Source organism: Xyrauchen texanus, chromosome 15, assembly GCF_025860055.1.
Source record: "Xyrauchen texanus isolate HMW12.3.18 chromosome 15, RBS_HiC_50CHRs, whole genome shotgun sequence".
Lineage (NCBI taxonomy): Eukaryota > Metazoa > Chordata > Actinopteri > Cypriniformes > Catostomidae > Xyrauchen > Xyrauchen texanus.
Window position 1 is genome coordinate 9,807,312 of NC_068290.1, and position 16,849 is coordinate 9,824,160.

A 16,849-nucleotide genomic window follows, 5' to 3' on the forward strand; every position below is an offset into this window, starting at 1 on the left:
ATATTTGAATTTTTATTGTTGAAGATAACCCCTTGAGATGAAACATCTCGTTTTCGAGGGGGTCCTAGGTTAGGGGGAATGTGCAAACTCGATTGAAATCAATTGTGTGTTGCGTCTCCCATGCACTTCACTTAAGGGACACTATCTGTGTGGAGCACATGAGTGACCATTTACGGTCATACTGCCTGTGTAGAGTGTTTCTAGTTAGTCACCTATGAAGTTCTATGACAGTTACTTTACAATGCTGCCTAAAGCAGGGTTCACACTGTACAATTATGACCAAGGTTTTGCTGTCTGAGACAAATTTTGGGATCATATAAGATTTCTCTTGTCATAGGGCAAAATCAACAGTATTTGATCGTTTGTATGACATGTTCACAGACGACTGATTAATTGCCTTTGCGATGAAACGTTGCCTCCAACAAAGTTCTGGCAGTGTCTGAAATTTTGCATCACAATCAAGCTCAAACAGCTTTCATAATCTCTAATTGGCCAGGACTGTACTAGAAGCGTGAAGCACGGTCACTGCATTCATCTCCTGACAGCATCCTGTCCTCTGGGGGCCTCTGTTAGCATCTCTGTCAAAGGAAATAAATATCATCCTTATGCACTGCTCCATGCATGACACATTACATATTTTAATACAGATATTCCTTTATCTTCACTCAATTATTAATGCACAAAAACCTTAACCCCTCACTTACATTAATAACACCCCTGCTCCATATAAACCTGTATTACATTCATATTAATGCCAGGCTTGGCTCAGAACTAATTGAAGTCTTTTATTTAGATACATTCTCCACCCTGCCCAGTAGGTGGCGATATGCACGAAGAATGTGAATCGCCAAAAACAGAAGAAGAAGAATGTGAAAGTAGAGATAGTAAAAAAAGATTTAAATATTGATGTTTCTCACCAACACTTATCATATCGCTTTTGAAAATGTAACCACTGGAGTCTTATGGATTGCTTTTATGCTGGCTTTGTCTTTTTGGAGCTTTAAAATTTTGGTACCCATTCACTTGCATTATGAGGACTTACAGAGCAGAAATATTATTCTAAAAATCTTCTATGTTTTCAGCAGAAGAAGGAAAGTCATACACATCTGGGTTGGCTTGAGGGTTAGTAAATGATGAGAGAATTTTCAATTGTTAGAGGAGACTAAAGCTCTCTGACTGCTTTTTGTTCTGCCATTTCTACATTTTAGACATACATTTTTTTTTCACTGTGTTAGTTTTTTATTGGTCTTGTATGTCCTGTATATTTAGTATATCATTTTTTTGTTATCTCAGAGGTACCTCATTCTCGTAGTCTAAGCTGTTGAGTTTTCATTGTGTTTCTGGACCTCAGTGTGTGTGTGTTAGTACTGTGCTCACCTCTTGTATGTATGACGGTGATGTTCCTGGGGGCAGTGTGTCAGAGCGGATCTGAGAGTCCCTGCCCACTCTCATAGCTGTGCTAATGGAGGATGTACCTGGAGGTCACCTTCAGTGTCTCCTCACTCAGAACACAAGATAAGGGTTGTTCCTTAGAGGAAGGGTTGTCCCCCCCATTCTTCCTGGGTTTCAATTTCTGTTCATATTCTTCAACTCAACCAGCTATGTCATCCCCTCCACACTTCACTGATAGAGACAGAAGGTCAGGAGGTTGTGTATTATACCTCTTTTATTGTGAAGGAATGATTGTAATTGCATTCAGGGGGTTTCAAAACAGGTCACAATACATATGCCGATGCAATCATTGCTTTAATGGAAAGCACCTCAACAATTGGACAAATAACCTATTTTGCTCGATCCTTGCTTTCTGGTCTCTCTCCTTCGTTCTCTCTTACGCCTACGCCAACACCAAAACTCTGTTCCTGGTAATATGACTTGATATGAAATACAAAGCACTTTACCACAATTACATTCAATCTTTCTTCAAGTACAGTATTAACTGCCTAATGTAAAATAACTGTTGAACTGGCTGTTCAGATCTGTTCTGTGCATTGGGAGTCTTCATGCTAATTCATCCTCAGAACTCTAAATACAAATTAGGCTTGTTAAACAGTATAATGCATACATTAGCAACACTGAATAGCCTTGTTGTGCGATGAGTGCTCCTATTCATTTCTAGCTCTCTCCCCCCTTCATCTATCTATCTGTCTCTCTGTCTACTTAATTAAAAATGTAAATATCAGTCAGTTCATTGTGGTATTATCTCAAGGAATGCTAAATAATACATTTTCAAAAGCAATAATTGCAACCTTGAGGATGTAATTTAAAGGATTCATGTTCATGTTTAGGGATAATGAGAACAAGAAACATTAATAAACTCTTGAGGGAATATTAAACTGGTTGGGTTGTGCAAATTGTATGTCTCAACACGTTATTGGAATTTTTTCTAAATGCCTTCATCATTCAACCCCCTGAGTTGTTTTGGCCGATAGAATGGGTGGTATAGCCAAAGTCGTTTTAAAGGTGCACTCAGTAACGTTTGTCTTTGTGTCATCTTGGACTTACACTGACACCTAGCAGCTTGAATTCAGCATCATTTCAAATCAATACTAGCCATTGTAGAAATGTTGTATTCACAGTCAGCCATGATTGCTTTAATTAATGAGTGAAAGTGTCAAAAAACAGGACTGTTACTGAGATTAAAAGAGTAGTATTCGGTGTGATTATAACATGGCAGCCCCCATGTGTGGACCTTCTCCATGTAGAATAAAACAGCTTTTATAAGGTTACTGATTTGACTGGAGTCTTAATTTTAATGTGAGTGGTCATGATTTCCGACATACAGTGTAATGCAAAATTACAATTCATGTCTTTAGGAGTTAAACTTTTTTAACCCGTCAGCGTTTTTAAAAAAAAGTTGCCAGCCACCGCCAGGGTTTTTGACGATTTTCGCTAAAATTTAATGGCCCGCAGAATATTTTCTTCCATGAATATATGAAGATGCTATATATCAAAATAAAGATCTGAGCCTCTGCTTTTAGGCAAAAAAAAAGATTTTATTTTATCTTCATTTGTTCTTTTTTTATTGCGACTTGAACAGAGGTAGGTTTTGTCAAAAAACAAAATTTCAGACAAAAAGCTGAGAAAAAGGCATGTTTATGTCTGATATTTTGAGCTTCTCATACTCTACTTCTTCATGTTTGAGACGATCGCAGTCTGTTTCTTTGATCAAAGAGTTGCGTACTCTTTCAAAACATGCGGAGGGGTCTTCCTTACCGTATAACACCTAAAACACGGAAACACGGAAAATTCTGTGTTTGGCGGGGAAGCGTTTTTTCATAAAACACGGAAAATTCCATGTTTGGCGGGGAAAGAGTTAAAAAATGAATGAGTGCACATTTAAAGCAAGTTAGGCCATTTTCTAGTAATACAAGGGCAGTTTCTATCTACATGAACGAAGAATGACCAAAATCTCCAATACACTTGGTCAAAGTTGTGATCAACAACATATTTTAAATCACCACTAAAATCTTACAACAATGCTATCATAAAAATAATTATTTAGCTCAGGTCATGAAAAAAAAAAAAGGCTTTTTCAGGCTGGTCAAGCTGATGAGCATGGTGTATTCTTGAGAAAACCGACCTGCAATGTTTCTATTAAAAAGCTGATTGGCTCATTTAACTGTTATGTGGTACTTCCATTCCTACAGCCACCATATTTAGCATTACGATTTCTCCCATTCATTTGTACACCAGTGACTCGTCTCATCCTATAATATCTTTGGAATAGCCTAGTATTTAAAGATCTGGGGCTGGTTGCACAAGCTATACATAAGATACAACTTAGGCTAGTTGTGGCATAAATGGGCACAAAGTCACCATTTATGCACTACTAATTATTTGAGCATTGTACTATTAAACTTGGGTAGAATGTAACCCTACAAATAAAATACATATTTATAGAAGCCTCTGATTAGGAGTAACGGTTGGAATAAGAAAGCAGACTGATTTTAATGACATCAATGAGCTCATATTTTGCATGACAGATTTCAATTTTAGATTTAGACATATATGATGAGATTGATATTTACACTTCCTTACATTTACGAGAGGGGTGCTGCCGTCTCGTGCCGCCCACCTGCAAGATGCCACCCTGCCCATGTCGCCCATGCCTAAATCCGCCACTGACCGATCGAATGGTGCAATTTCTAGTTTGTATCGCCCAGTCTCAAGTTTCAACACATACGAAATATATATTATATTAAAATGATTAAATGCCAATTTTTCCAGCCTGTTGTAGTAGTATTTATTTATTGCCCCTTATAAATATTAGATACAGTTCCTGAATATTGTAATGTACATTGGCTTAATATACTATTTATTAAATCTACTTTTATCATATTTCAAATAGGATCTCATTTATTACAGCTCACAATTACATGAGCAAACAAGGTTTGAACATCAACCATAACAAGATAAAACTGAAATGCACAGCTTTTTAACACTTCTGTGTACAAATATTAAGGCTGCTTATTGGATCAAACCAGGTTAACATCATATTATTTGACTATGCATTACTTTATTGAGAGCTTACAATCTTAGTTTGAACTTAGTCTAAACTTAGGTGAGACCTTAAGCACAGCTGGTGCATCCCTACCCTGGACTCGTTTTCTTTAACTGTTTGTAGGTTCAAACCCCACAATGTTTGATCCAGTCATGAAATAGGGTGGTCAGTCGTCCCATTTTTCCTGGGATAGTCCCATATTAAATCACTTTTTCTAGTGTTCACTTATTCTGAAATATTGTGGTATGTCCCGTATTTCCCCTCTCCTAAAATTTCTCTATCGCCTATGCGGCTTTCTCAGTCATGTGAGTTTTTAATCAAAGGTAGCCAAAGATACGGCTTGTAAAACCAATAAAATCACACCATGTTATTTGAAGTACATGATTGGATTAAACTATCCAATTGCAATCCCCTATCAATAGACATCCAGTTAGTGAACTGATTGAAGAATCATTTTGAAAGAGCACACAGATGAAATTGCAGCTGGAAAAATGTCAAGGAAGCGTGCATGCGCATTTAATGAGGATCTTCAAAAAGAGTTTACATTTCTAAAAAAGGAGTCACAGACAGAGCTTAGTAAAATGTGGTGTGAGATTTGTGGAGCTCGCTTTTCCATAACCCATGAAGGCCGCACCGACATCGCGCAGCATGTTCATACAAAAATGAATGTGGATGCTGCTAAATATAAGTGTGCCACTGTTCTGTTGTGCATGGCCATAGTTTTCAGTCGGCGGACTGCACTGCAAAATTGATCAAGAAATTGTATGATCCGAAATTATTTTCTGCCTGCCCCAAATCTGAAGCTGTCATATGCAACGTACTCGCTTTTGTGCATCTGAACTATCAGAAATTACTGCAGCATGGTAGAGGTCTTCACGGGTCCACCCGAACCCGATACCTGAACGAGCAATCGTTAAACAGTGGAAGTTATCGTATTATGCGAGATTCAGAAAAACTGCAAAGCTGCAAAGTCGCGTTTGTCATCAAGTGTAATTCTGATGCTGAAATAATGAGTTGATTATACATAATCTTTCAATAAGCAAGAGAGGAACAACATGGATGTTATTATACCAACTTTCTTGGCAAGGAGAATGGATTGTATGTGTCACGGTCAGGTACAGGAGAGAAGGCTACTAACTTTACATTAGGTAAGACACAAAGTTTTATTTTCACAACTTGTAAATTAAATTATTAATAGCAATTAGCTGTGGGATCTGTGCTGATCAGGTTCAATTGGGTCTGTGTGTCCCGGCCAGGTCCGGATCCAAATTTCAAATAATAGACTGGTCAGAGTCGGTTCAGTGTAGTACATTTACGCCATTTCTCGGTTCTGCACGGATCCGGGTCTGTGGGGTGTTGACCAGAAAGGCATCAGGAGACAATGCTCATAAACAGTAAACAATTTATTGGCCTTTTTTTCCCTCTTTGCATATATATGTCTATTGGGCAAACGTACATACAATGGAGAAAAACCTTTGACCCTCCTCATGGAGGGTCCACTTCAGGACTGATTAGTCAGACAAAGACACCACATTTTTAACCCAAGGATCAAACCATTTGACAAACTAAATATTCATCAACATAATCAGACATCTAACATTAACAGAAGCCCTTGTTGACCTAGTCCTACATTACCCATAATTCCATGATTACTGTATAAAACAGGAAACAGATAGGCTGGACATTCTCTTAAAACCCACCCCTGGAACCATGCTGCAGTCATGAACAAAGAGAGAGGTAAGAAGAAAAATCAAACAAACTTCAAATTAATAAAACAAAATAAAAACTCTTTTTGTATTTCTTTCTTGCCTAATGTGCACCCTTAGACAACAAAAAGACAACAAGTACATATCATACAACTTATAACTCAAACATATAATGTGGGCATGTAGGACTCAAAAACAACCCATCACATCATCACAGGGTCCAAACTTTCAAATAATAGATGGGTCTGGGTCGGTTCCGGATAGCACATTTCTGGGTCTCTTTTGGTTTGGGCACACATTTTTGGACCCTTGAAGACCTCTACAGAATGGCAACGCACGTTTTCTCTCTCTTGGTCCAGCTCTTGAAAGAATACTGTACATTTTCAGTGGTCTGCGTGCATACTGTCTTTCTCAAGAAAAATGCCAAAGTTTCTAAGAGACATTTTCAGTGATCCTTGCACTAAACTTTGAATTGCCTTCACACTCAAGCAAACAGCCACTTTAACCGTGCACTGGAGATAGTAGAGCAAGACCGCATATTAGCCACAGGAGTGGCCTTGCAGGAACGTCTTGCACAAAAGTCTTGCAGGCCAGGCTGGTGGAATCATTCATAACCTCTGACATTTAAAAAGCAGTTGGATGCCCTGGTTGAAGCTGGTGACATGCGAGTGGATGATTTCTTTTGTGCAGTTCAGCATGGGTGGATTACCTCCAAAATTGGAGCCACTCATTGGAGAACACAGAAAACTTGAGTGGGCCCTACTGAGAGACATTCTAGAGTGGAAAGACATTCAGAGCAGCCTCGAACACTTCTACTCCAGAATCCTCAAACTCAAACAAACTCGTCGCATCACTGAGTGGAACATGAGCAAGATGGCCGTGTGAGCTGGAGAGCAAGACCATCAACTTTGGAGTCTTACCCAAGGTCGCGGAATTTGTTTTATTTTTGCCTGGGACATCTGCATCTGTGTAGCGTAAATCTCGACTCAATGTAACAGTCATGAAGGCAATGATTTTCATACTCTTACTTTTTCGATTTCATATATACATTTTTGACTGGACTGCGCTGCATTTTAAGATAAACTCTGAAAGACAAGTGCACACTGAGAAAAATTGCTGCCAACGAAAAGTACAAGGTGACAACAGTTACAGATATAATGCACCCTCTACTTCACATTGATCTGCGCCTAGGTAAGGATATGTCAATTACATTTTTGCTGGGTGGAGGCTGTCTCATTTTCCACAAGCAGGAGTCATTTAAATCATTTTTGTATTTTTCTTTTATTTTTTATTTTATTTTTTGTGGAGTAAAATATGAAATGGACATTTCTTTATGAGATTCTACCATAAACTTTTTATATTATTTTTTTTTTACAAAGAAACGATGATGAAATATTTGGCACTGCAGTAGTTGAGACATAGTGGAGCTGTAAGGTTAGTGTAGGTCAGTGAAGTTAGTGGAGCTATGTCAAAGTTACTATGGCAAGTAAAGTGGCCGAATAGGTAATTTCTGTTAGGGGACACGTACTGGATGCCAATGCCGACCCATAAAAGCAGGAAGCAAAAGCCACAGAGCTTTTAAGGTGCATGTTTTCTGTGTAGCAGCTGGCTGATGCTCTCAGAATCTTAGCCAGAGTTGATTTAATGGCTGACTGGCCCACATGTTCTCTAACACACAGAGTTTTCTCTCTCTAACTTCTCCATCCAATTTTTCCCTCTTTTCTCTTATGTCTTGGTTTTATAACCTGCACTTTATGCCAAGTATTATTCTACTGAACTACCATACATGGTTTAGGACTTTGTCTTTGACTGTCACTCTTGACGGTGTTGGCTTTGCTGTGCCATTGGCCGTATGGTCATAGGAATGTTTTGTTTGCTTTATAGTGTCATTTGGTTGATGATGTTTTGGGTTAAAAGTGTTTCATCAGTTAAAGGCTTTTAGTTCACCTCATAGACAGTTTCCAGCTGTAATATTGGATTATCCGAGCCAAACTCGGCTGTATGTCTTGTATCCCAGCTATATACGCATGTTTTTGGCTAAACGCCAAATGCATGTTAATTTTTAAGGTTTTGGCATAATAGTTCAGGATTGCTCGTGTTCTCTTGGACATAACATAAAGTGCTACAACCCCATCCAGTTTCTCTATGCATCTTCCATCCATCCATCCATCCATCCATCCATCTTCAACCGCTTATCCGAAGTCGGGTCGCGGGGGCAGCTGCTCCAGCAGGCATCTTCCATTGGTGTTAATTGTATGTTTATCTCCAGTCATTAAAGTTTACTCTTTCTTCAGTGTGTGCAGTCTTTTAGTGTGTAATAATGCAGTTTAATGAGGAAGAAGTCTGTAAACAACTACTGCAGAAAGTTACTCCGTAAGTGTCAATATCAGTTCAATAGGAAATTGAACGGATTATAGATTAACTGTGTCTAATGTATTCACATGCTGCAGTCAGCAAGCAGATGACTGATGGTTCTGTTGATTTTAAATGCCCTCTCTCAATTAATGCTAATTATTCTGTTGAGCTTCAGGAAGAGCATTGCTTCAGTATATATCTTGAAACCTATTTAGGAGGAAAAAAAACGTATGAATTATTATTGCACGTCTAAGCAATTTTACCTAATTACACACAAAACAACAGTGTAACAACGTGTGCAAGGTTATTTGCACTACACAGAACAATATTTTGTGAGTTTCCATTCAGTAATAAAAACTATAGTGTGGCAGCTCACAATGCTACAGATTAAGAGTTTGTTTTAGCCTGTTGGTGATTGCAATGGTGTTTCATAGCAATCTTTGCTATTAAAGTCAACATAAAACCTAAATTTACCCTATTTACTTTCACCTTATTCCATACTTCTGCTAAAATGTTCATAGCTTAAGTAATTAATTAGATGATTGTATTTGTTGTGTGTTCGAATTACTTGTAATTGGAAGTCATTGCACATTATGTCTATGAATTGAGTGCACAAGTAAACCAGACACAAACTGAGGCCGAAACAACTGTGTCCTCTGACTTCTACTAAATAAAATGAAAAAACAATTGGAAAATAAAAGTGCAGATATATTTTTTCACTCTTGATTTTGTTTAGGCTCATAGATCTACACATCCTATACTGGTAGAGTGCAGTGATACCATCTTTTTCATTTGAATTGGACAACTTATTCCAAAGAAAGATTTTGTCTGCATAATTTTGTTTTTATCAAATTATAACTTGCTCAGACTTTTGAAAAGGCTTTTGTTTTCCGCTGATGTCACTGAACCCTCTTATTTTAAAGGCTGCTTTGAATTTTTCAAAACATCTTGTGAGTTTAAAATCAGATTTCACAAAGGCAGAACTTGCATGCGTTGTGAAACCTTTGATAAATTAGTTACATATAAAGTTAATGTCACCATGAGTGTGATACAACACTCTAACTGGTGTAACAAGAATCAGTTTGGCACAAATATTTTCCAAACTGTACATAAACTGTGCATATTAATTAATAAATATACATTTTAGATCATTAAATTTTTCATCATGCAGGCCATATTTAGCTTGATATCAGTTGAATAAGTTAACCCGTATCTCTTTCCCAACAGACCATAAAGGCAACATCCCCACTTGGTGACCCCAGGGTGACCTACAACTTGGAGGAAGGTCAGGTTCCAGAGACCAACATGCCTGTGCGCTTCTACATCAAACCTAACCGGAGGGACGGTTCTGCTTCTATCCTGGTGGCAGAGAATCTGGACTACGAAACCACACGTTTCTTTACACTCCGAGTGCGCGTGCAAAATGTGGCGGCTGTACCGCTAGCTTCTTTCACCACTGTCTATGTCAACATCACAGGTGAGATATATACCATCATCTTTTGTAAAAATACAGTGTTATAACCTTATCTCTGGGTCCTGTAGATTTAAGCGATATCGCTGATTAAAACGTTAAAAAAAAAATTCTTACAAAAAATTAGGGCTGTCGATTTAACACGTTTTAAATCAGTGCGATTCATTTTACAAAAAATAAAGCGTTAAAAAAATGAACGCAATTAATCGCATGCCTACAGACCATAATATGGAAGATTCCTGAGAAATGCAAGCTTGTTGTACCACCTGTTTACTCCAGAGGGCAGTAAATTTAATTTCAGCTGTATGAGCAACGAGCAGTTTATACAGTGAAGAAAACACTTCAATAGGCAGAACAACACAAACATGCGTTACGTTCTTGCGTTCAAAACACTCGAAGGAGCGCACATGCGATCTAAGGTATCTCAAGATGTGTTTAAAGATTGAGTATTAAACTATATTTAACTTGACACAGTGACCTAAACATTTTAAGTTTATGACGCAACACACCCGAGACGTCTGTCTGACGCTGGTGTAAATTGACGGGCCCTTAAACAAGCCCTCTTAATAAATCTCGAACTGATTGACAAATTCACTTGTGAAATGGATTGCTGTGAACTGTGAGCCAATGATTGACTTATGTACAATAATATGGTAGTAAACAATATATTGTATTCTAAAGCCGCTTTTTGTATAGTTTTATCAATGATTAACTCTTCTGCTACAAGAATTTAATGCATTTTAATTATCTGAATATATATATATATATATATATATATATATATATTATTTATTTATTTATTATAATTTTTTTATATTTAAAGATAACTATGTATAATCATTATATATTGAGTTATTGTTATGAGGGGCTTTCTCAGCAAATATTTGTATTTGCGATTAATTAATCGGGACACCATGTTGTTAATTCGCTTAAAAATTGACACAGCCCTACAAAAAATACATTATGGTATTACCATATTTGTTTTACAGTTTACCATGGTAAAACCATGGTAAACCAAAGTATTATATTGCCATGGAACAATTTACAAAAAACATGGTAATATCCTAGTACAATCACAAATGATGATGTAATCAGGGTACACTGTACAAAAAACATGTTAATACCATGATTTAACCAAAATCATTATGGTATTACCATGGTACATTGTACAAAAAACACTGTAATACTATGGTACAATCAAAAACACACACAATACAATGGACAAAAATTATGTAAGTACTATAATACTTTTGTTGGTGAAAAACAAAGAGAAAGAAAGAGGGCAAATATTTGAAAGAAATTTATGACAGAATGATAATAGTCCTTGTTGACACCTTTCTCTGGCTCATTACATATATGCCTCGACAGCCAGTTTCAGTTGCTTCTGTGCCCTTGGAAAGGTAAACACATTTGCGGTAGTTCAGCAATCAGCATTTCATACCGGCATAGTTTCTCAGAAGCACATCAATGTCTGATCTTATTCACTGATTGTGTTTGAGGCGCTGACACTAATGTTTTTTTTTTTTTCATAACTCATTTAGCCTGTGCTGTGCATTTGTACACAAAAGTGTTCTCTGCTGTCATTGAGTGTATGTGGAAATACAGAGCGCTGATGAGTGCATGACAGGTGGGGTGGGGGAGACGATGTGTGTGCAAAAGGACCGGTGAAGAGCTTTGGCACTGAGGCACAACACTTGAGACCACATAAGCGTTAATTAAGGGGAAAATGGAGATTGAACTAGAGGGAAAGGGAGACAAAAGCCCATGGAGAGCCAGTTAGAGGTGCTGTAATCAGTAAAGAGCTGAGAATCCAGACAATAGACCTGCATTAAGTGAATTCACACATTAAAAATGCACATACTCCACACAAACCTGTATAATAGAAGAACTTCTCTTTGAAATCTCTTTTACTTCTGGTTATTATTGGAAATGTGGTTTCTTGTTGCCTCTGTGTCTGTACCCATCACAGTAAGAAAATGCTAAGAACATTTTAACACATTCAATATATAAACGTATTTATCGCCTTTCTTCTAACACATTATTGTATCAGCAAAATCCAATGTCGGTCGACCTCTAATTTGTATGTGTTGATATATTTGCACATAAAACAATTTTTATGTGATCTGGCATGGATACACCATACTGATGTTATCTGTTCAAGTCTTAAAGTTGTATAGCTCTGTACTCTTACTGTAAGATGACATTTGTCTCAGTTGTTCATATTTCTATTTCTTCTAAGAAATAATACCAAAAATTACACATAACAACTCGGATATAAAACAGTAGCCCCTGAGCAAAACAAATTTCTTTCAGCACAGTGTATTACCAACAATAAAAACACACACACACACACAAAACATTTTTTATATCCGCTACTTTTGTTTGTCAGTAGGAAATATAAATTTTATACTCCCACACATTCTTTTTGCAAATAGAATAGAAGAACAGGGATATATATATATATATATATATATATATATATATATATATATATATATATATATATATATATATATATTTGTGTGTGTGTGTGTGTGTGTGTGTATGTATGTATGTATGTATGTATATATGTGTGTGTGTGTATATATATATATATGTATGTATGTATGTGTGTGTGTATATATATATGTATATATGTATGTATATGTGTATATGTCATTAATTTTCATTCATTTTATGATTGTTTTATGTTGATTTTATGTACATTAATGTTCATAAAGCTGCTATTGTTTTATGCACTTACAAATTAACTTGATGTCTCTGTGTTTTGAATTATAAACTTTGGCTATGCACTGTCATTGCTGTTAGATTTAATTTAGCTGTTTAGATTTCATTCATATAATGTTTAATGCACTTTTTAAATTTTTTATAAGGAAATCTTTTTGTGAAGCTGTTTTTGTTAGTAATAAAGAATGGAATATATTTTCTTCCTCTTTATACTTTTATGTTAAAATGATATAAGGTTATCCTACTCTAATGTATGTGACATAATATAAAATAGAATTAGGTTGAAAGTACCCCAAAAATGTTATCTATAAGATTACATTAATGATTGCATTTTCTTTGCCATGTAATTTGTAATCAGTACCTGATAACAATTCACAAGTAATCTGCCCAGTACACACACACAGTGATATGTGTAATATATATATATATATATATATATATATATATATATAGATAGATAGATAGATAGATAGATATATATATAGATATATATATATAGATACATACTGTGTATATAATGTTTTCCTCTAATCTAACCTGTCCACAAGAATCCCTTGAAATATTTATTTTATTGATGTTTCATTTGTAACAGTTTTCAACTCTTTTCACTTCTTTTTACCCTGGTCTTCAGATGTAAATGACAACGTTCCTTTCTTCATGTCATCCACGTATGAGGCAACAGTACCAGAGGGTGCAGAGATTGGCACATCAGTGGCACAGGTCTCTGCTTCTGACCTGGACACTGGCCTCCATGGCTTGGTGAGATCTTCCTGGTTCCCTCTACTCTAGAACTACCAAAAGTTTAGATAATTCATTTCTTATTTTAGGACTCTTTTAATAATGATTAATTAAAGAGCAAGTGCTTATGTTTTGCTTTGCCTACTGGTCCCCACCATATTGGCAAATCTGTTGTGCTGATGTCCCCACCAGGCTTACTAAGTAGCTTAACCAACAGAACCTTCCCAAGTAAACCAGCTTCACCAAAAAAAATTTAATTAAATTCAGTCCACCTAAACCAGCACTTAACAAGCGTTAACCAGCTTGGACCATCAATTAACTTCATGCTGGTCTAAACTGGCCTTTTCAGATGGGCAAAATCCATAGCCACTGATTTAGTACTGATGTGTACCTATTTCTCTGATTTATTCATTTTTTGGCACTCTTTTCCATATAGATTAACTACATTATTCTGAAGGATCAAAGTGGTGACTCGCAGTTCTTTAGCATTAACTCCTACACAGGCATCATCCACACTCGGGCTACCTTTGACCGTGAGCAGAAAGGATCTTACTTGATCGAGGTCCAGTCTCAGGACAGCTCAGAGTCAGCCCGACCCAGCCAGCAGGGCCAACCCAACACAGGTGTGATCCATCAACCTCAAAGTCTTATTAACCGCTCAGTCACACAGTTTGTCACTCCACCAATCACAGCAGGGCACACTAGCCTCCAGGATGATCTCCATTCATTAAGACTACAATGATTCACTCCAAATGAAGAACTAATGCCATCCCAGGGATTTGTGTGTAATATAGGCTGCACATAATTTAATAAGGCATTTGTAATATTAAACAGTCATTAGGATGTTAATCACAGTTTTGTATTAATGATTTCTTGTATAGTGCTCACAGGTAATTTCCCCATAACATGTTCTATGAAGCCTGTATTTTAAAGTAGGTGATGTGTGTAGTCTTTTGGATGTTAAAATACTCTCTGGTATCCCAACTTACTATGTAGAGGCAATTATAAGCTATTTTGGAGCTACCAAAACATTATGTTGGAACAGCCCGACAAAGCAACATTAGCTCACCCAATGTTGGGTCTGAGACTGTAAAACTGATTATAATGTGTATTATAAAGCAATTATGAATGTATTTTAATGCATTCATAATGGCTTTATAATACACATTATAATCAGTTTCAAGAATGGCTTCAAGAAAGTGTTACCAATTTGTCTTGAGAGACTGAATGTCTTAAACATGATTTCAGAAGTAATACACACCTTTTTGTCCCACAGATACAGCCTACGTGAGGGTTTTTGTCACTGATGTGAATGACAATGCTCCAGCCTTCTCTCAATCTGTGTACGAGATCAGTGTTGAGGAAGACAAGGAAGTGGGCTATGTGGTCATTACTGTTACAGCTAATGATGAAGACGAGGGTAATTTTTGCATTGCATGCAGTCATAATCAAATATTATATCTAGGTGGCCCTGTCACTACTCTTTGTTTTTCGTTGTTTTTGATTTGTTTGTGTACAGAACATTTCTGACAGCCCACTGATATTTTTGACAGAGATGGAGATGGGGTTGAAATCGCAAAATAAATCTAGATGGAAAATACAATCGTTTTTGTGCTGAGCTTGTTAGCAAATCTCTGGTGGAGGTGGGAGTAACATTTTCAATCCCCTATTTGATGTTTGTCTCTTTGATTGTTTCTTCTTTGTTATCTTCAAGAAAATTTATTAAATAAATAACAGGCCCTCTCTAATGACGGAGGTAAACCCTTGAAAGAATCTGCAAAATATTTACATGAGATGCGTGACATCTGAGCTCCCAAACAATAACGATTGAGATTTTTAAATGGAACGGAATAGGCAGATCTGCTTTTTTGAACAATATAGTGAAACGATGAAAGTAGAGTGTAATAGTAGATTTTTGACAACTCTCAGAGGCATTAAAGGTGGCGTGCCTATTTATATGGGGAAAGAAAATACCGTGCTTTAAACAAGCTGAATAAATTTTAACCTATTGTCTGTCAGTCTGACTAAAAAACAGCTTCAAAAGAATTTCACCTGCTAAAAAAAGTTCCCCTGAAAATTAAAATAATTTTAACATTTACTCACCGTTATGCCGTTCTAAATCTATATATTTTTAGACTTCGAAAATGGCACAAAATGCAACTTAAAAGATCCATAAATGTTGTACTGTAACAAACAGTCAATGGAGTTGAGATCCATGTGCAGCTTTCATAACAATGATCGTAGAAATACAGAAAGGATGGGGTCAGTCACCAGTAACAGTTAAATACAAGGCAATCCAGAGAGGTAGTCAATAAGCAGGCAAGTGGTCAGGGCAGGTGGCAGACAATCACAGATAAATCCAGGTAAACAATGCAGTAACAGTAGACAGGCAGCAACGGGTCAAAACAGGGTGAACAGTGTAGGATCATACACGGGTAATGCAATAAACACAGAGAATGCTCAGAAATGTCAGCCAGGGCAAATCAAGACTTCGCAATGATAGAGAGTGAGTGTGAGACTTAAATAGCTGAATAAATAAGGATAATGGATAAATATGGGAAATGGAGTCCAGAGAGTTAAAGTCAATACCCAGGTGATGGAGACCTCTAGTGGTGAGCGGGAGGAACTACAGAGGCAGGATTCATGACATGTACATACGACTTGTGCACTATACTCCAATTCTTCTGAAACCATACCATAGAGAGTAGGACTACATGCAGTGTTGATGTCCTTAGCACAGGAGTCCGAGCATGCCGATGATCAATATAAGAGGAAGTTAATCCATAAAACGTGACACAATTCCATTATGCTACAGACCTGCTGATCGGCATATTTTCCACAATTATTTTAGCCCTGTCATCTCCTGATGTAATGTGTCTAAATAAGTTTCTTATTTAGAGTGAATCTGATGAAGCTAGTACATGTCCACATCATGTCACCCCAAAATCAATGAGAATTAGCAGTGTGTTCTCATTGATTTTAGGTTGAAATGAGCAATGGGGTGGAAATGTACTTAATTGTAATTAAAATAATTTCACAATGAAAAATAAGTGTGCATTTTTCAAAGTTTTTCTTCTGTCCCAGTTTAATGGGCAGAGACATCTATAAGTAAACCATCTGTAGGTTCATTTCCTCATAAAATGTAAAAAGTCAAAACATTGGGGGCCTGGGTAGCTCAGCAAGAATTGATGCTGATAACCACCCCTGGAGTCACAAATTCGAATCCAGGGTGTGCTGAGTGACTCCAGCCAGGTCTTTTAAGCAACCATATTGGCCCAGAGGGTGGAGTCACATGGGGTAACCTCCTTGTGGTCATGATTAGTGGTTCTCGCTCTCAATGGGGCATGTGGA

The 16,849-nt window shown here is 36.9% G+C and overlaps 1 protein-coding gene across 1 annotated transcript in view; it reads left to right on the forward strand.

Moving 5' to 3' along the window:
• Positions 1–16,849, forward strand: part of si:dkey-22o22.2 (neural-cadherin) — a 216,671-nt gene that overhangs the window by 166,225 nt on the left and 33,597 nt on the right. Inside the window, exons 13-16 of the mRNA XM_052143327.1 lie at positions 9,790–10,039; positions 13,392–13,519; positions 13,935–14,121; positions 14,775–14,918. Coding sequence (XP_051999287.1) covers positions 9,790–10,039; positions 13,392–13,519; positions 13,935–14,121; positions 14,775–14,918 — 709 coding nt within the window. The remainder of the gene's footprint in view (positions 1–9,789; positions 10,040–13,391; positions 13,520–13,934; positions 14,122–14,774; positions 14,919–16,849) is intronic.